Genomic DNA, 21,723 nt, shown 5'->3' on the forward strand with positions numbered 1-21,723 from the left:
AATACAAATTCTATTAATTAGTTGCAGAAAAACAATAACCATAAAATGGCTCAGTAAGGATCCTCTGTCAATTACAGATTGGAAAGAGATCATTACGGAGATTTATATTATAGAGCATCTGACCTCTCTGAGATATGCCAGGGCCAAGTTTGAGAGGTATTGAGAACCATGGATATCTTACCTGAATCTAGAATAGTGAAGGCACTTGTTTTATCAAATACAAATGTATTATTCTATATGTTGTAGAATTATTATTAGTATTTTTTAAATTGTATTTCTTTTTGCGGTTGTCACAGACATTGATGTATATGTGAACAATATTGACTCATCACTCTGTTTTACACTTTTGAAAACGATGAAACTCTTAATGCATGTTGAACCTGTACTGACCCTGTCTGCTATCTTCACTGTTCAATCCTTGTTTGTTGTTTGTGCCCTGTGAAAATATCTAATAAAAATAAAGTGTGTGTGTAATATATATATATATATATAACATATAAAACATGACGCAGGTGTGTGAATCACGAAACGTGATTGGCTCACGCAGCTTTTTCCTTTGCCAGCACGCAGACCAATCGTGTGGCGGCGCGCTGACGTCACTGTGCCCTCGGGCTTGCAGGTGAACTCTATTCAAACGTCGAGCCAAATTTCTTTCCACGATGTGAAGCGGAGCGATTCTCCGGGCGGCGACCACAGGCCGGGGCAGACATTGAAGTTGTCACTCCGCCGTCAGTTTCCCGAGGACGCGCCAGTCGCCCAGCAGCTTTCGGGGGCAGAAAGGAGCAGTTTGTTGCGGTGTGGGAGCGCCACCATGGCGGGTTCGAGCAGCCAGGTAAGACCACCTGTCTGTTTCCTCCACGAGAAGGTAACTCAGCGTGAGACGTGAGAGTTCGCCTCTGTGATGGTGCTTCTTTCCGTTCATACCTGTTTTTCTGCTTTGTGACGTGTTACAGTGGCTATTACTGTTTGTACAGACTGGGTTTTCCTGTTTGTCTTGTTTCAACTCAACGAGTTTCTTTCTGTCTGTGCTCTTCGAAGAAAAAAGCCTCCAGCGGGGAGACTGGTCTCTAAAATCATCTTAGTTATAATCTGTACAGAGGTTTAGGGGCACGTGTGTGTGTGTGTCAAATGTTGAGTGATTGTATTTGTGTATATTTTTATTCTATTCTATTCTGGGACTTAGTTTAGAGTTCCTTAAAAAAAAGTCAGAACTTTGCAGATAATTTCCTTGGAAATAGAATGGACAATTCTGACTTAAATGTCAGATTTCTAAGAAAAAAGTCAATGCAATGGAGCCAATTAATGCATTAATTGCAATAACAGAATTAATGCAATCAACCTGACTTTATTTGATGATTCTTTTATGTTCATGTCAGAATTCTGACTTTAATGTCACAATTATGACAAACCATGAGCTTAACATTCATCTAGGAAATTCAGAAAAAAATCACAATACATTTCTGTAAGGACTTGTCATTTTGGGGGAAGCCTTAATTGTTGCGTTTTCTCTGTAAACGCACCCTAAAATGACTGGGTTGTATTTGGCGCTATATAAATAAAGTTGAGTTGATGTCATTTGAATTGAATTAATCTTCCTTCGTAAAGATCACTCCAACTCCATCTCTGAGACATTGATCATCGTTTCTATTAATGAGTTTATAGTCACAATACATTTCCTTTACGTTGATATATGTAGACTTTGTTTCAAACCATTTTAACTTCACATGCCACATATAACTCAGTCTGATGTTTGATAAGTAAAATGAGAGCAGAATAATATATGAATATCATCAACTCCAAATATTTCAACTTTGTTTTCGTACGAACAACCAATATCCGTTACCAACCCCTCGAAAAAGTTAAAACATGTGAACACAAATTCAGTATTTTTTTTACTGGTAAAAGTTCAGTGAAATGTCAGAAAATGTTCCATCTCTGGTGTGTAACTCTTGTTGATGCTGACACTGCAACAAAAGATTCAAATTCTGTTCCTTTTTTGCTTAAATTCTCACTATAAAAATTTTTGGGTTTTTTTGATAGTTTTTCAAAAGCTCAAAAAAAAGACTTCTGCAGCCTTTTGAATGCATGTCCCTGCACAAGACCCTCAGCTGGGGATGGGGCTGATCCCATCCAGTATTGGTATCAGGTTCCGATATGAACAGAATTCACGGATCTGAAATTTCCGATCTGTGCAGCTTCATCTGTGGTTCTGCTGAAATAAGTCCACGCTGCTGGCTGCTCTGCTTGCTGGCTGCCAAATGTGGATTGGATTTCCTGAACGGAGGCGTGTCTCAATGAGATGTGGAGTAATGAGTCCGGAAATCCATTCCACAGAAAGTAGCAACTTTCCATGACAACATGTCGCTGCTTGGATGGATTTTACGTTCAAAACACCGCAAAGTATTGATGTGAATGTTTGTTGAGCCGCTGTACAGCGAGGCGGAGGCTCTGCAACCAGACGTCACCGTTTTTAGAACGCCAGGTCGCTCAGGAGAACGGCGCTGACCGAGGCATCAAAACCGCATAGTCCTCTGTGGTAGCAGGCAATTCACACCTCCGCTAAACTCCCTGAAAATAGTCCCAATCATCTGTGTTGCGTTAGAGCTGGAAACTCTGCAGTTTGTTGCTAAAGGATTCCTCCAGGAATTAATACAGTGATTGTGAGGTTTTAAAGATGGAACTGGTTTATTATGAGATGATGACGTCACTCAGACCCCCACATTGTCCAAAGTGAACAAATAGTTTGGACTGTTCCTTTTCTCACCTTCTACTAACCTCAAGTTGTCTTTGAGAGAATATATGTATGTATGTATATTTCATACTTTACTGTAGAGAGAAGTTTATCATATCAAATCAACAATAATGATAATAATATTAAAGCAAACAGCTCTGGTATTGAAATAATATTGGTATCGGCAGATTTGGGTATCGGGATCAGGTCCGAAGTGGAAAAGACCTGGATTGGTACATCCTCAGCTCCCCAAGCGCCACTCTGTGTGGCTGCTACCAATGGTTCAGTTCGGAAAGGAATTTCCACTCTGGGGATTAACACAGTACTATAAATGAATTCAATATATAATTGAATAAAGAGATTTCTCTTATAACGATTACTCTCATTAAACAATCCTACCCCCATTAAATAAACCAGAAACTGCATTTACTTCTGTTGGGAATTGAAAATGTTCTTTTTTCAGGCTGTGAGATTTCTTCAAGCTTCTGTGTGCATCATTTCTCAAACCCTTCCTCAGCTTGAAGCCAACGTTAGTGTTCTGGGGACAACATTAAAGATGTGTACACACACTCACACATTGAAGAGCAGGTTCCAGACAGTCCTGGGATTTCCACCTCTGGTGGTATCAAGTCTGCTAATCTGACTGAAATGGTGTGGTTAATTATTTATCTGACCTAATTTTTAGATTTTGATATTCCTCAATTTCATGTTCAGGTTCTGTATTGGGGCTGGGCGATCTAGCCTCAAATCAATATCCCGATATATTGAGCAGTTCACCTCTAGCGAGAAATGGACGATTACTATGCCCAGTCCCGGCTCCAGCTCCGTACAGGGGGGGGGGCAGCTGAGCACCGAGGGGGGGCGATGATGTGAGGCATAGTATGAGAAAACTTCTGCAGCCCAATTGTTTGATCTATGCCACATAGAAGACACAAGTTACAATAACACACTGCCACCAGTAAATATACAGATAATTATACAATTTAATAGTTTGTTTTCCCTTTGTTAGGTTTTTATTTTTGTGCAAGTTTATATTTGTGTGCCTTTGATTTACAAACGAATACAAAGTGTGTGTGATTATCTATTTTTTCAGTATTTACATTTGGAATATTTTTAATTTCTAGGCACATGGCCAGTTACACTCTGTTCACTTTGAATAAATACATGCTAAAACGTAGTGTTGTTGGTTGTGATGGCAGACTTTGCACCCCGTTGAACTGTCCTCAGAGGGTGTGGGTGCAGGTTGTGTGTAGATCTCCTCTGGTTCAGCCTCGCCTCCTCCGACTATCTGGTTCCTGCTGCCAGGCTGCAGGGACGTCGCAGACTTCCCTGGCTTGCTTAGCCATTTTCATATATCCATTGTGATGTCAGTGATACGTGAGAGGTAACTGAACATCCAGCCGCTGGCTGCTCTTTGTGGTGGATTGATATGATTATTATTTCTTCTGAGTTGTGGGTTGTTTTGAACACATCATAGACTGAAAACAATGTATATAGAACAGTACAGTGTGACTGAGGAGGCAGACAGACGTGTGGTGGGGCGACGCCCCCTCCACGCTGCGACTGACTGCCACTGCACAATAACAATGTTTGTCCACTAGATGTAGCCGTTGTATTGATAGTACGACTCCCCTGGACCTATTTGTTGTCACTTTAAAGGACTGTAAAACTACACTGTCTGAAAATAAATGCAGAAAATACAAATCAAGTACTTTTAGTTAAGATGTATTGAAGAGCTGATGAGCATAGATGAGTTGAAATGAGAAGGACTGAGAGCAGGTTAGACCGTGACTTCGTCTGTATTGCACCTGAAAACAGGGGATTTCTCCAGTTCTATGAAAAAGACCTATGTCACCTAATTCTCCTGAAACAACTTGCATATTGTGTGTAAAATTACTTTTCACGTCCAGCCTGATGAACGGCGTGTCTCTACACGGCACTTTGCCAGTGATGAAGGTGTGGATTCCTGCACCTTATGTCACCCTGCCCATTGATTCTAAATACAGACGAGTTGCTTCGATGGCTTCTGAAGCCACTTCAGCCACTGCAGCAGCCGCTAAACTTCATCGCCTCCTCTCTCCATTTTTGTTACAAGGTGGAGTCACGTCTCTGACACAGTACAGTGTATCAAAGGGACATGCTACCTACACAATCAAAACCAACGTTTCTTTTCTCTATTTTTTTTAAACGCTGAATAGACCGACATGGGCAAAATGACGTCGGTCATTTTTGTAAATTCCTGTATCTGTAAATTTTGGGTTTATTGCCCAGGCCTGGTCTGTATACCAGATCAACCCTCACACCTTCCTGAGCTTTATTTGATTGGCAGGAGGCGTGTTTGCTGTACAGGAGATAATCGTCACTGAAATATTAGAAATGGATGACACCAAACCCATCAGCTGTTCTTCTAACTCCTTTCATTACAGAGGTCACATACACCGGAATTTGATAGCAGATGGTTTGGACTCATGGAAAATACTAGAAACTCCAGATTTTCATGTTTTCACGTTCTGAAGTTTATGCATTTAAGGCATTTAATCTAAATAATAAGAAATGTATTATTTGAATAACGGGCAAGGTAAAAGTGCCTCTTAAAGTGTTCATTGATAGAATCAGAGTATTGAAGTTGCTTATATTGAAAATAGGATTCTGATATTGTAAAAGCAAAGCATTTTAATAAATAATAAACACTGAAGACTAGAAAAATCAATGTCAATCACCAAAACTTGACCACTGGTGCCATTGTAGACCGAGCACTTGGTAAACTCTCCCAACACACACTGGTGACATTGCCCCCCCCCCCCCCCCCACCCCCCCCGGTCCAGAGGAGGCGATGGTGCAGTGCGACCATTCACCTTCAGAGGGCTGGCGATGGTCACTAAAATGCAAAAATAAAAAAGACGCCTATGATGATCCCTGATTCTGTGAGAACTTTGCGAGGTGGAAAAGTGAAATTGAGGTGTCAAAAAAGAGAAGAAAAAAGATGAAAACAATAGTATAAGACGGTAAGATAACGAGTATTAATCAATCAACTTTAATGTCTGTAAATCTGAATGAAAGAAAACGACCTTGAACAGGACCTGGCACTCTGGCCTCTCGCGTGTTGGGTTCGGCCCAGCGTGGCCTCTGGCCCATTTAAATATTGATAAGATACATTTTGAAGGTTTTAACAAAAAAGGACTTTTATTTAGAACAAAATGTGTGGGGCTTTATATTTTGAATGCCAGCTCAACCATAGCCTTGCTGGCATTGTAACATCAATTTCTTTTTAATGTTATTTTAATAAACAAGGACTTTCATCTTGGAAAAAGTTGGTGGCTTTTATTTTGAAAACCAGCTCACACATAGCCTAGCTAAACACTTCCATTTTGAAATCAACATTGTAATTTTTAATAAACAAAGACCTTCTTTTTGAAGGCGTTTGGGGCTTTTATTTGGAAAGTCAGGACATGCAGGTTCAGTGTTCCGCCCACTTTCAGTTTTCAGTGTATTTTGGCTTACGCATTTCTTTCTTTTTTTTTATTTTTTAATTTTATAGAAAAAATAGAAAAGCCCAACATATCCACATGAGCAAGCAGGTGTGTTTGCGACTGTGGAAAGAAAAACTCCCCCAACAAGGAGAAACCTTTGTAGAAACCAGAGTCAGAGGTGGAGGAATTCTGCGGACCGGTTGGGGTGAAAGGATGGAGGAGAGGAGAGGAGAGGAGAGGAGAGGAGAGGAGAGGAGAGGAGAGACAGAGAAAGACATGGTGGAAAAAAGAAAAAAAAATACATACAATTCCCTTGTTAGTGCTACATACATTTTTTTTCCTTTTGATAATACATTAACCACAGTGATCTAAATATTTTCAACTGCCATGAGATTAAGACCAGCCTGAGCAACAACAGAGCAAAACACCTAAATAATGACAACAATTATAACAAAAGCAAAAACAAAAGGACATAAAACAAAAATAAACAAATAAATAAAACAAGCAAACAAACAGAACAACAACAACTTGGTTTTGCAAGTTGCACACAACAATCTCGTGTGTGTGTGTGTGTGTGTGTGTGTGTGTGTGTGTGTGTGTGTGTGTGTGTGTGTGTGTGTGTGTGTGTGTGTGTGTGTGTGTGTGTGTGTGTGTGTGTGTGTGTGTGTGTGTGTGTGTGTGTGTGTGTGTGTGTGTGGTTTGTCCTCTGGATGTGAATGGAACTGTTGTGGGGGGGCCGCAGCACCACCCTGGAGCCCAAGGCCACCAGGGCCGGACATCGCCACTCCGGCACCCAGCGACCCACCGGATCCAGGGAGGCCCCGACAAACCCCCCCGGAGAGCCACGCCCCAACCCGGAAGGCACCAGAAGGAGCGCGCAGAGAGGACCCCCCCCCCCCCAGGCCAGAGGAGCCCACAAGAGAAGGATAAAGGGCGCAGAGAGGACCCCCCCCAGGCCAGAGGGGCCCACAGGAGAAGGATAAAGGGCGCAGAGCCCCGGGCCCCGACCCGAGCCGCCAAGCCGGGACCGGCCAGTGCAGCACCCCCAGGCCACGCGGGCAGGGAGCCCCCCGGCCCCGACAGCGGAGCCCGCCGCACCCCCGGGGGCCCCCCGCACTCCAGCCGCACTCGCCCCGGAACACGGCGGGACCACAGCGGGAGGTGCTGGGGGGAGCCCCCACCCCCCCTCCACCCTGTGGGGTGTTGGGTGCATGTGGATGTGTGTATTTGTGTTTTGAAGAGGTGGTGCAATGTGTGTGTCTAGGGTGCGGTTTAAAATTGAGGGGTAGCGGGGGGGGGGGCCAGGTGTTCTACCGCTGCCCAGCGGCAGAACCCCAAAAGCCAGCTTATCCCCTCAAGACCCTGCGTGACTAAGTGTAGTTAAAATTGTGGGCGGCGCAAAGTCGGGGGAGGGGCAGACCACAGTTAAGTGGCCTGGACCCCCCACCCTAGGCCCCGTCCACTGGCCCCTATTGTTGAATGAGGTAAGGTAAGGTAAGGTAGGAGGGGCTGAGAGGGAGAAGGTCCCCCCGTCGCTAGGACTTAGCCCAGCTGGACCCCCCGCGCCACCCCGCCCCACCCCGAAGCGGCCGGTCTGGAACACGGGGACCAACACCCACTCCGACAAGGCACCACAAGAGGACCCGGACAGGAAGCCCCCCCCACCCCACCCCCCCCGACGGCCGAAGAGCAGAGTCTAACACCCGCATGGCCCAGCACGAGCCCGGCTGGAGGCCAGCGGCTAGGGAGCATAGACCCCCCCCCCCACCCCCCCACACCCTCACATACACATACACACACCCATACTTATATATAAATTACACACCCCCACACGCACATACACCTACGCTCACATTCACCGTCCCCCCACACACACAAACACACGTAGACACTTACACACACCTACCCATACAGACCAATCCACACTCGTATGCCCCCCCCCCCCCCGACACACACACACACACACACACATCCCCGGCCCCTGTCCCATAAACCCCCCCCCCGGGGGTCATCTCCAGTCAGCTGTCCATCCAAACCTGGAGCCCCTACTGCCCTCCGTCTCCCCCCGATCCAGGGGTGAGCCAGACCCGGAGCCCGGCAGCAGGGGCCACCCCCGCCCCAGCGAGGGGAGGGAGGCGGAGGGAGGACCCACCCCGGCGCCGCAGCGGGCACCCCCACCAGGACCGGGAGGGCACCCAGCCCCCAAGGCCCCGAGGCCCCACACCCGCCCGCCCCGGCCAGGCAGCCCGGCCGGGGGCCGACGCCCAGCACCCCCACCCCACCCCAGCAGAACCACCCCCTACCCAGAGCCGATCCCCCCCACACCCACCCCCCGGCACCCCCCAGCCCAGGCCGCCACCCCCCAGGATAGATGCCAGCACCCCCCCAGATCACAGGGCCGCCAACCACCCAAGCCACAACGCCCCAGCCACAGATGGCCCCTAGAGCCCCGAGGCGGAACTACCACCCCCCCCACAGGGCTACATGGTGTATTTAATTATTGGGGACCATGTCAACTCAAATTGAGCCGACTGATTTTTCCTACAAGCAGACATTCTCTCTAATGTGATGTGGTCTAGGAGTAAGTTTTTAAATAACTTTATATTAACATTATGTTTTGATTTCCAGTTCATGAGGATTGCCTTCTTTGCGACGCTTAGGGAGACCAGGAGTGTGAAGGATTCATTTTTCTCTCTTTTAATTTCTGTGAGATCACCCAACAGGCAAAGTGCAGGTGAACCTGGAATGGGGGGGTCCAGGCATAATGATAAATCTTCACAGATCTTTTGCCAGAATGTTTGGACTGGTGTACACTGCCAGAGTGCATGTAGGTAGTTATCAAGGAGATCACAGTGTAGACAGGTATCGAGGAGATCACAGTGTAGACAGGTATCAAGGAGATCACAGTGGAGACAGGTATCAAGGAGATCACAGTGGAGACAGGTACCAAGGAGATCAGCTGTGCAGTTAGAACATATGTTAGAGGAAGTGAGAGCATCTTGAACATCCTTTGTCCTGTAATGAACTAGTGAAGGACCTTGTATTGTCTGAGCTGTATATTGGTGTTTCTGCTCATTTTGAATGTGTTTCTACAGATTAGTGACCAAAGCGTTGGTTCTATGTTAATGTTGAGATCTTCTTCCCATTTGGAGCTTGAAGGGATATTGTGGTATTGGAACATGACAGGACTGAAAGGATTTTAGAAAGTGGTTTTGGTGCTGAGATCTTCAGGAGGTTTGTCACTGTCTGAGGTCAGTTTAGGTTCATCTCTTCTAGTTTGAACTTTGTTTGTATTATTGACTGGAGCTGAAGATGTTCCAGATAGTTGTTTTGACTGATACCATACGTTTCTATTGGATCTTTAAATGGAATAAAAGAGTTATTGAAGAGAAGGTGTTCCAAGGTTCTTCTTCCCTTGTTCTGCCATCTTGTGAAGTTTCTTGGTTTCTTCCTTTGCAGGATGTCAGGATTGTTCCAGAAGGTGTGAGTTTGCAGGGAATGAGTGACGATCCATTCGTTTGAAGAAATTCCCACCAAGCTGTCAGAGATTGTTTATATTGATGCTTTTAAAGCAGTTATGTTTTTTGATGACAGGACTGAAGAAAGGAAGGTCTCTGATGTGGAGATCTTCACAGAAGGTTTTTTCAATGTCCAGCCAGCCTTCATCTAAGTTTCTGATTAATCCATTTTATAACGTAAAGTCATTTATTGGCAAGATAATAATTATAGAAGTTTGGAAGTTCTAAGCCTCCTTGGTCCTTGGTGTTCTGCAGTGTTTTTAAACTTACACGCAATGGTTTATTTTTCCATAAGAATTTTGAGATATGGGAATCCAATTTATTAAACCATGTTTTTGGTGGTTTTGTTGGGATCATTGAAAAGATGTAGTTAATTTTAGGCAGGACCATCATTTTAATTGTTGCTACTCTCCCCATAAGTGATACAGGAAGTGTCCTCCACCGAGTGAGGTCCTCTTCTATTGTTTTAATGAGGGGGGTGTAGTTTAAGTGCACCAAGTCTGACAGTTTGGCTGAGATATTAATGCCGAGGTATTTTTATTTATTTATTTATTTTTTAACAACTTTATTTATACATTTTCAAATTTACAAAACATTAATAGACATACATATGTGCAACAGAACAAGCCCCATCCCACCCTTCATCCCGACACCTGAGGAGGAGAAAGAAAGGGGGAGAAAGAAAGAGAAAAAAAAAAAAAAAAGGGGGGGGGGGTGCAATTTCAATTTTTAACACAGGGAGCCACTCACTGATCAACTAACCACCAGCAGAGGCCTATACATTGAGCTGAGAACACATAATGATTACAGGATGTGTACAGGTCCACACATAAGTATTGGGGGATGCTCATAAAAAAGATAAAAGTAAAGTTGCAAAAGGAAAAAAATATTATTCACTCGGTTGGAGAAAAAGAAAGAGTGATGATGAATTCCAAAAACGGTGACCATGTATCAATAAATTTCTGTCTCGCTTTAGATCTATTGTATCTAAGCTTTTCCAGTGGAATTAGAGACAACATTTCTTTTACCCAAGACATGAATGATGGGGGTTTGACCGATTTCCAGTTACGTAGAATAAGCCTCCTCGCCTGAAGTGAGGCAAACGCTATAAAGTTTGCTTGGGGGGTGGTTATATTTGTGTCTCCCTCTGGTACGCCAAACACAGCCGTTAATGGGTTAAATTTGACTCTTGATTGGAGAATGCTGGAAAAAGCTTCGAAAATGCTGCTCCAAAAAGACTGTAATTCTGTGCATTCATAAAACATATGTCCGGTCGTTGCAGGTTTTTGGCGACATCTTATACAAGTAGGATCTGTATTGGGATAAAATTTTGACAGCTTAGCTCTCGTAGAATGCAGCCTGTGCAGTATCTTGAACTGGATTAGGTTATGCCTTAGACATAATGAAGAGGTGCTAATGCGTTGTACGGCCTGTTTCCAGGTCTCAGCTGTAATCTCAAGATTGAGATCCTGTTCCCATGCAGATTTAGTTTTGTCTAAAAAAGAGATATCATTAGTTTGGAGTGTTTTATATAATTTAGCGATGTTACCCTTTGTGGTTGGGTCCCGGTCTAGTATCATGTCAAGGGTGTTTTTGACATCAAAATGTGGAAACGAGTAGTGACTTCTTGCAAAGCTCCGGGCCTGAAGGTATCTAAAGAAATGTGATCTTGGCAAATCATGATCCCGCTGGATGGCTTCAAAAGACATGAAGGTGCCATCTAAGAATAGATCACTGAAAAAAATCAAACCATTGTGGTACCATACTTGGAATCCCGCATCACCCTGTGATGCAGGAAAACGGTGATTATTAGTCAGGGGCATGTGACCACAGGCAGCACTAAAGTTGAAGTGCTTCCTGAACTGAAGCCAGATTTTAAGGGAACCTTTTACGACTGGATTTTTTATGCTATTGATGGTTTTTACAGGTAATGAAGAGCACAATAGAGAAATGGGAGAGGTGTCAGGACAGGAAAAGACTTCCATATAAGCCCACTAGGGGCCCTTCTTGCTCTCAAACATTGAGGTCCAGTAAATTAATTTAGCTATGTTTGCCGACCAGTAATATAATAAAAAATTGGGTAGACCCAGTCCTCCCTTAGATCTAGGCATTTCCAAAAGACATCTCTTAGCCCGTGGAGTGGAGCCGTGCCAAATAAATGAGGAGATGTGAGTATTAAGATCACGGAAAAATGATTTAGGTAGGAAAAGAGGGATTTGTTGGAATAGGTAAAGGAAACGAGGTAACACAGACATTTTAATTGAATTAATCCTGCCCGCAAGGGAAATAGGTAGAGATGACCATTTAACTAAGTCTACTTTAGTGCTATCTAATAATGTCTTAAAGTTGTGGGCATATAAATCATCGAAAGACCGAGTAACTAAGATTCCTAAGTAAGTGAAGGAGTGGCGTTCTATTTTAAATGGGAATCTATCATAATCCAAGTTTAAAGCTATTTTATTCACAGGGAACAGCAGACTTTTCGAAAAAATTTAGTTTGTAACCCGAAATTCTTCCAAAGTGATTAAGCATGTCTATGAGTCGAGGTAAGGAAGCTAATGGATCAGATATGTAGAGGAGAAGATCGTCCGCATATAAAGAAGTCTTATGAATAGACCCCCCTCTTTGGATTCTGGCTATGTTTTCATCCATTCTGAGGGCAATAGCCAAAGGCTCGATAGCTAAGTTAAATAAGTAAGGTGATAGAGAGCAGCCTTGTCTTACACCACGATGAAGGAGGAAATAATTTGAGACCAATGAGTTGGTACGTACTGACGCTTCGGGAGCACTATAGAGCAGCTGAATCCAAGAGGAAAATGCTGGGCCGAATCCGAATCTATCCAGAACAGCAAGGAGGTATTTCCACTCTATCCGATCAAACGCTTTTTCGGCATCGAGCGAAAGCACGACTTCTGCATCCTGCAGTGAATGAGAGGAATAGATTACATTCAAAAGTCTACGCATATTATAAAACGACTGCCTACCTGGTACAAAACCTGTTTGATCAGGGGAAACGATGTCAGGAATCACTGCTTCAAGTCGGTGTGAGATAATTTTGGTCAGAATTTTATAGTCCGAACAAAGAATGCTAATCGGCCGATAGGAAGCGCAGTCCAAGGGGTCTTTCCCTTTCTTAGGCAGAACCGAAATAACGGCTTGAGTCATTGTCTCTGGTAGTTGTTTCTTTGTAAATATTTCCTGGAAAACTAGAGTGAGAATAGGAGTTAATTTAGAAGAAAAGGATTTAAAAAAACTCAATAGGGAATCCATCTGGACCCGCTGCCTTACCACTTTGCATACAGCCGATAGCTCTAGAAATTTCTTGACCTGTTATTGCGGAGTCCAGATGAGATTTGACTTCAGGGCTGACTGTTGGAAAGTCAACTTTGTCAAAAAATGCATCAATGTCAGACAAATCTACATTGCTGTCGCTCGTGTAGAGATTACTGTAGAATGTTTTAAACGTATCATTTATTGTTTGGGGGTGGATGGATGTAACACCAGGTGCAGTCCGTATCTCTGAGATAACTCTGCCAGCCGCTGCTCGTTTAAGTTGGTGGGAGAGTAGTTTGTTGGCCTTTTCCCCATGCTCATAGAATGTTTGCTTCGATTTAAACAAGAGCTGCTCAGTGTTTCTAACTGATAGATTGTCGTATTCAGTCTGCGCGAGTAGTCGTTCTTTGTAAAGTTCAGGATTGTAGTCTGCAGAGAGCCTTGTATCAATGTCTTTTATTTGTTCGGATAATTCTAAAAGACGCTGTAAGCGTTTCTTTTTCTCAAACGAGGAGTATGAAATAATCTGACCCCTCAAGTAGGCCTTGAGGGATTCCCAAATTGTAACATAAGACATACCTGGGGTTTGGTTTATGTCTAAAAACATATCGATTTTGTTATTGATAAACTGGATGAATTTAATACTAGTCAGCAACAGGGGATCTAACTGCCATGTACGTCTGGGTGCCACACTATTCGGAAGGGATAGTTCGAGTTGTACAGGGCCATGGTCCGAAATAATAATGCTATTGTATTTACAGTTGGTGACATATTGAAAGCATTCATTGCTGAGTAAGAAAAAGTCGATTCTTGAATAGGAACGATGAACCGGTGAGAAAAATGAAAACTGTTTAGCTGTGGGATTTAAAGTTCTCCATGGGTCCACCAGATTATATGATTCCATAAATGAGTGAAGAATCTTGGCAGCCTTAGATGGTGTACTATTGGGTCTGGTTTTGGATCTATCTAGATCTGGGTGCAACACACAGTTAAGGTCCCCGCCCAAAATCAAATGATGTGAATGTAGATCAGGCAGTTTTGCAAAAAATTCTGTAAAAAATTGTGGGTTATCCCAATTGGGTCCGTAGATATTAGCTAAAACAATTTGAGTGCCAAACAGCCTACCGGATACAATAATAAACCTGCCATTCACATCTGCAATTGTGGATGTTGGAACAAAAGGGAGATCTTTATGGACTAGAATAGCTGTACCCCTAGATCTATCTCCATATTTTGAACAAAAAATCTGACTGATCCAATTCTTCTTAAGTTTGTTCTGCTCGTTAGTACGCAGGTGGGTTTCTTGTAGAAAAACTATCTGTGGACTCAAGGACTTCAAATGGGAAAACACTCGGCTACGTTTAATTGGATGTTGAATTCCCTTTATATTCCAACTGATAAGCCGTATGGAACCCAAAGAGCTAGGACCGGACATAGCCATAGGGATCAAAAAGTGGAAAGATGATCAGGTGATGTTTGAACAGTACGCAGCCCCATTGACATAGAATGTTACGAAAAAAAAGAGGGTAGGTTAAGATAAAGAAAAAACAAAAAGAGAAAATAAAATAAAACAGGTGTCGGATGAGCCTATGCAGATCTCTCCCCAACTGAGAGATCGCACTAATTCCCCTTAAACTAAGGACGAAAAAGCACATGAACCGTAGCTGTAACCAGGAAAAACAAAAGAAAACCCCTAGGTGGGCCTGGCCAGCAGAACTGATACACTTTAGGTTATAAGGCACAATAGTCAGTAACGTTTAATGTGCAGTGATCGCTGGTAGCATTAACTAGAACTTTGAAACCGAGCAGTCAAAACTTGGAAGGAAACAGTTTCACATTGCAAGGGAGAGAGAAACAATAAAGTAAAGTATATCGATAAATAGATGAATTAAGTAAAAAAAAAAAAAAAAAAAATGTGGATGTAAAATATAGATATATTGAAGAAAAGCAAAGAAAAGTGATAAGTGTATGATCAGAGTGATATAAAAAATATATATATATTTTTTATAATAATAAAATAAAATAAACAAATAAAATAAAATAAAAATAAGTAAATAAATAAAATTAAAAAAGTATACAAAATATAAAATAATAATGAGGATCAAATGAGAAAACCGCTTAAAATTCAAATAAATAAAGGTAAATAAAAAAGGGAAATATAAGAACCACAATAAGACAATAGTAATAATTATAATTATATATATATATATATATATAATAACGATAATAATAAAAGAAAATTAAAAAAAATTAATAAAAGAAAATAAAAGAAAAATAAAAACCCTTAAAATAAATAAATAAATAAAATAAAATAATATATAATAACAGTAATGCTATTACTCCTTGACATTACAATTATTGTAGTCCAAATAAATGAGTCTGATATTGAACTTCTAATAATGATCCCCCAACTCAGAACCTTACTAAGACCGTATACTCAGCCTGACTGAGTTGTGAAGGGGATGATTGAGCTCGTGATGTAGGCTTCGGCTTCTCTGGAGTCAGTGAAGGTCTTCTCATTGCCGTTGAATGTGATGCGTAGTTTTGCAGGGTGAAGTATGCCGAAACGAACTCCGTTGAGGCCTCTGAGCTGTTGTCTGGCAGAGTTGAAGGCTGATCTGGCCTTGGCCACCCGGGCTGTGAAGTCGGGAAAGACTGAAATGGACACGTCATCCACCTTCATCTTCTGTTTTTCTCTAGCGAGACGTAATATTGCAGCACAGTCTCTGTAGTAATGAAGACGTGCCACGATGGTCCTGGGGGACTTTCCCTGTCTGGGCACTGGTTGCAAGGATCTGTGAGATCTGTCCACCAGGGGCGCATCTTCCAAGCTGAAGGCTTTCTGCAGCAGGCTGGATACAGTGGCTGGAGAGCAGCTATCGGGACCCTCTGGTACTCCTATAATCCTGACGTTATTCCTTCTTGATCTCAGCTCAAGATCCTCACACTTATCCTGTAGTGAGTCAGTGAGGAGCCCCAGACGTTTAACTTCTCGTTTTAGTGTCTCAACATCATCAGAACAAGCTGTCAAACTGCGCTCAGTTTCATTCAGAGTGACGCGTATGGTAGCCACTTCCGTGTTCACCGTCGTCTTAAAGTCTTCAAACCCCGTTCTGATAGCATGCATATCTGTTCTGATAGACGCCATCTCATTTTCGAGCACCGCTCTAACCTCCGTTTTCATCATGGCGACAAAATCCTCCCGGAGAGAGGCAAGCAACTCACGTTTGAAGGTGTCTGTGTCAGCCGCGTGGGCCATGGGGCTGGGCGCTGCCTTCTCCCTCGAGGCCGAGGATGTAGCGGCGGTAACAGGCCCCGGTGTGGACGGAGCGGTTTGACCGGTTTGGCGCGTTCTAGCTCCACGGGATGGCATGAAATGACGTTGGCGTTCACGGAAGCACTTAATAAATCTTTGCCACGAATATTGCGAAGATGAAATGCCTTATAATAGTAAATAATACAATAGTTCTGCAGCGCCAGGTCCCCAGCTGCCTCCTACTCCATGGCTTGCTCCGCCCCTCCTTTGCCGAGGTATTTGATGTTCCCTGGTTTTAGTGGGGTATTTGATGTGTGCTGAAAAATAGAGTTAATAGGCAAGACAACTGATTTATTCCAATTTATAGAATATTCTGAATTTGCAGAGAATCTGCCTATCAACTCTATTGTTTCTGGAAGAGAGGTCTGTGCGTTTTCTAAGAAAAGTAATACATCATCTGCATAAAGACATATTTTATGGGTTACATTTGCTGTTTGTATTCCTTTTATGTTATTGTTCTGTCTAATGGCGGCTGCTAATGGTTCAATAAAAAGAGAGATGGTGAGAGTGGACACCCCTGCCTGGTACCTCTCTTGAGATTGAACCTTGAGGAAATTTGATCATTTGTTTTAACACAGGCACTGGGTGAGGTGTACAATGTTTTTATTCAGGACAGGTCATTTTGTTCAAATCCAAATTTCCGTAGTGTAGCGAGTAGAAATTTCCAATTTACCCTATCAAAAGCTTTTTCTGCATCTAAGGAGGTGATAATGGCCTTTTGTTTATTCTGGTGGCAGTGGTCTATAAGATTAATTAATCTGCGTGTTTTGTTAGTGGAGTGTCGTCCTTTAATGAACCCTGTTTGATCAGGGTGTATTATGTGGGGTGTAATTTTTTCTATTCTGCTTGCTAAGGTTTTACTGATTATTTTAAGATGTACATTGATTAGTGATATCGGGCGATAGCTAGATGTAGTGTAGGATCTTTATCCGCTTTAAGAAGAAGATTGATATTTGCACAGTTCACATGTGGGGGGAGAGATAAAGATTCTTTAATTTCCTCAACTGTTCTAAAAAAAATTGGTGAGAGTAAAGGCCAAAATTCTTTGTAAAATTCAGTGGTGTATCCATCAGGTCCTGGAGCTTTACCGTCAGGTCCTGGAGCTTTACCGTCAGGTCCTGGAGGTATACCGTCAGGTCCTGGAGCTTTACCGTCAGGTCCTGGAGCTTTACCGTCAGGTCCTGGAGCTTTACCGTCAGGTCCTGGAGCTTTACCATCAGGTCCTGGAGCTTTACCATCAGGTCCTGGAGCTTTACCATTAGGTCCTGGAGCTTTACCATCAGGTCCTGGAGCTTTACCATCAGGTCCTGGAGCTTTACCATCAGGCATGTGCTGGAGAGCTTCATGCAGTTCTTCCTCTGAGATGGAAGCTTCTAGGCCTTGGATCTGTTCGTCTTTTAATTTTGGAGGTCAACTGTTCAGAAAGTCTCTATTTCAGATTGTGAAGGGTCAATTTATGAAGAGTAAAGTTATTTATAAAATTCTCTGAAAGTAGTATTTATTTCCTGAGGGTCAGAAGTGATTTCACCATTTTGAGTTTTAACTGAGGGGATTGTACACTTTTCTTTATTTGGTTTTAACTGATTGGCTAATAGTTTGCTGGATTTATTGCCATGTTCAAAGTTCTCCCAGCGTAATCTCTGTAGTTGAAATTGTGTTTTGTGGTCAATTATTTCATTCAACTCCATTTTTAATCTCTTTAACTCCGTTAATAAGCGGTCGTCATTGGAAGCAGCCTGAGCTGTCTCTATGGTCTTGATTTTATCTTCTAATTCTTTTTCCTTTATTTTTTCCTTTGTGGTTTTGTATGAGGAGTAAGAAATAATGTTGGCTCTCATGACAGCTTTAGCGTCTCCCAGAGGACACCGGGAGAAACACCAGGCAGATCATTTGTGTCTAAAAAGAGTGTCCATTGTTTTTTAAAGAATGTGAGGAAGTCTGGATCCTTGAGCAGTGAAGTGTTAAATCTCCATTGTCTACTAGGAGGGTGATTGTTCTATTAGTGACGTCATAGTGACAGGTCATGGTCACTGGTAGTGACGTCATAGTGACAGGTCACGGTCACTGGTAGTGACGTCATAGTGACAGGTCACGTTCACTGGTAGTGACGTCATAGTGACGGGTCATGGTCACTGGTAGTGACGTCATAGTGACGGGTCACGGTCACTGGTAGTGACGTCATAGTGACGGGTCACGGTCACTGGTAGTGACGTCATAGTGACGGGTCACGGTCACTGGTAGTGACGTCATAGTGACGGGTCACGGTCACTGGTAGTGACGTCATAGTGACGGGTCACGGTCACTGGTAGTGACGTCATAGTGACGGGTCACGGTCACTGGTAGTGACGTCATAGTGATGTCATAGTGACAGGTCACGGTCACTGGTAGTGACGTCATAGTGACGGGTCACGGTCACTGGTAGTGACGTCATAGTGACGGGTCACGGTCACTGGTAGTGACGTCATAGTGACGGGTCACGGTCACTGGTAGTGACGTCATAGTGACGGGTCACGGTCACTGGTAGTGACGTCATAGTGATGTCATAGTGACAGGTCACGGTCACTGGTAGTGACGTCATAGTGACGGGTCACGGTCACTGGTAGTGACGTCATAGTGACGGGTCACGGTCACTGGTAGTGACGTCATAGTGACGGGTCACGGTCACTGGTAGTGACGTCATAGTGACGGGTCACGGTCACTGGTAGTGACGTCATAGTGACGGGTCACGGTCACTGGTAGTGACGTCATAGTGACGGGTCACGGTCACTGGTAGTGACGTCATAGTGATGTCATAGTGACAGGTCACGGTCACTGGTAGTGACGTCATAGTGACGGGTCACGGTCACTGGTAGTGACGTCATAGTGACGGGTCACGGTCACTGGTAGTGACGTCATAGTGACGGGTCACGGTCACTGGTAGTGACGTCATAGTGACGGGTCACGGTCACTGGTAGTGACGTCATAGTGACGGGTCACGGTCACTGGTAGTGACGTCATAGTGACGGGTCACGGTCACTGGTAGTGACGTCATAGTGACGGGTCACGGTCACTGGTAGTGACGTCATAGTGACGGGTCACGGTCACTGGTAGTGACGTCATAGTGACGGGTCACGGTCACTGGTAGTGACGTCATAGTGACGTCACAGTGACGGGTCACGGTCACTGGTAGTGACGTCACAGTGACGGGTCACGGTCACTGGTAGTGACGTCACAGTGACGGGTCACGGTCACTGGTAGTGACGTCACAGTGACGGGTCACGGTCACTGGTAGTGACGTCACAGTGACGGGTCACGGTCACTGGTAGTGACGTCAGAGTGACGGGTCACGGTCACTGGTAGTGACGTCAGAGTGACGGGTCACGGTCACTGGTAGTGACGTCATAGTGACGGGTCACGGTCACTGGTAGTGACGTCGTAGTGACGGGTCACGGTCACTGGTAGTGACGTCGTAGTGACGTCATAGTGACGGGTCACGGTCACTGGTAGTGACGTCATAGTGACGGGTCACGGTCACTGGTAGTGACGTCATAGTGACGGGTCACGGTCACTGGTAGTGACGTCTTAGTGACGGGTCACGGTCACTGGACGGGGGGCTGGTTGTCCTGTCGTCTCCCTCCCAGGCGGTGGACGGGGGGCTGGTTGTCCTGTCGTCTCCCTCCCAGGCGGTGGACGGGGGGCGCTGGTTGTCCTGTCGTCTCCCTCCCAGGCGGTGGACGGGGGGCGCTGGTTGTCCTGTCGTCTCCCTCCCAGGCGGTGGACGGGGGGCTGGTTGTCCTGTCGTCTCCCTCCCAGGAGGTGGACGGGGGGCTGGTTGTCCTGTCGTCTCCCTCCCAGGCGGTGGACGGGGGGCTGGTTGTCCTGTCGTCTCCCTCCCAGGCGGTGGACGGGGGGCTGGTTGTCCTGTCGTCTCCCTCCCAGGCGGTGGACGGGGGGCTGGTTGTCCTGTCGTCTCCCTCCCAGGCGGTGGACGGGGCGCTGGTTGTCCTGTCGTCTCCCTCCCAGGCGGTGGACGGGGCGCTGGTTGTCCTGTCGTCTCCCTCCCAGGCGGTGGACGGGGCGCTGGTTGTCCTGTCGTCTCCCTCCCAGGCGGTGGACGGGGGGCTGGTGGTCCTGTCGTCTCCCTCCCAGGCGGTGGACGGGGGGCTGGTTGTCCTGTCGTCTCCCTCCCAGGCGGTGGACGGGGGGCGCTGGTTGTCCTGTCGTCTCCCTCCCAGGCGGTGGACGGGGGGCGCTGGTTGTCCTGTCGTCTCCCTCCCAGGCGGTGGACGGGGGGCGCTGGTCGTCCTGTCGTCTCCCTCCCAGGCGGTGGACGGGGGGCTGGTTGTCCTGTCGTCTCCCTCCCAGGCGGTGGACGGGGGGCGCTGGTCGTCCTGTCGTCTCCCTCCCAGGCGGTGGACGGGGCGCTGGTTGTCCTGTCGTCTCCCTCCCAGGCGGTGGACGGGGGGCTGGTCGTCCTGTCGTCTCCCTCCCAGGTGGTGGACGGGGCGCTGGTTGTCCTGTCGTCTCCCTCCCAGGCGGTGGACGGGGGGCTGGTTGTCCTGTCGTCTCCCTCCCAGGTGGTGGACGGGGACGCTGGTTGTCCTGTCGTCTCCCTCCCAGGCGGTGGACGGGGCGCTGGTTGTCCTGTCGTCTCCCTCCCAGGCGGTGGACGGGGGGCGCTGGTTGTCCTGTCGTCTCCCTCCCAGGCGGTGGACGGGGGCGCTGGTTGTCCTGTCGTCTCCCTCCCAGGCGGTGGACGGGGCGCTGGTTGTCCTGTCGTTTCACTCCCAGGCGGTGGACGGGGCGCTGGTTGTCCTGTCGTCTCCCTCCCAGGCGGTGGACGGGGGGCGCTGGTTGTCCTGTCGTCTCCCTCCCAGGCGGTGGACGGGGGGCGCTGGTTGTCCTGTCGTCTCCCTCCCAGGCGGTGGACGGGGGGCGCTGGTCGTCCTGTCGTCTCCCTCCCAGGCGGTGGACGGGGCGCTGGTCGTCCTGTCGTCTCCCTCCCAGGCGGTGGACGGGGCGCTGGTTGTCCTGTCGTCTCCCTCCCAGGCGGTGGACGGGGGGCTGGTCGTCCTGTCGTCTCCCTCCCAGGTGGTGGACGGGGCGCTGGTTGTCCTGTCGTCTCCCTCCCAGGCGGTGGACGGGGGGCTGGTTGTCCTGTCGTCTCCCTCCCAGGTGGTGGACGGGGACGCTGGTTGTCCTGTCGTCTCCCTCCCAGGCGGTGGACGGGGCGCTGGTTGTCCTGTCGTCTCCCTCCCAGGCGGTGGACGGGGGGCGCTGGTTGTCCTGTCGTCTCCCTCCCAGGCGGTGGACGGGGGCGCTGGTTGTCCTGTCGTCTCCCTCCCAGGCGGTGGACGGGGCGCTGGTTGTCCTGTCGTTTCACTCCCAGGCGGTGGACGGGGCGCTGGTTGTCCTGTCGTCTCCCTCCCAGGCGGT

General features: G+C 46.1%; 1 protein-coding gene across 3 annotated transcripts in view; it reads left to right on the forward strand.

The window, feature by feature from the left end:
- Window positions 1-666: 666 nt before the first annotated feature.
- Window positions 667-21,723, forward strand: part of pkn3 (protein kinase N3) — a 96,616-nt gene continuing 75,559 nt past the window's right edge. For all 3 annotated transcript variants that reach the window (XM_080509674.1, XM_080509675.1, XM_080509676.1), the window contains exon 1: window positions 667-832. In XM_080509674.1, coding sequence (XP_080365800.1) covers window positions 812-832 — 21 coding nt within the window. In that variant the 5' untranslated portion in view covers window positions 667-811. The remainder of the gene's footprint in view (window positions 833-21,723) is intronic.

Source organism: Blennius ocellaris (assembly GCF_963422515.1).
Source record: "Blennius ocellaris genome assembly, chromosome: 15".
NCBI lineage: Eukaryota > Metazoa > Chordata > Actinopteri > Blenniiformes > Blenniidae > Blennius > Blennius ocellaris.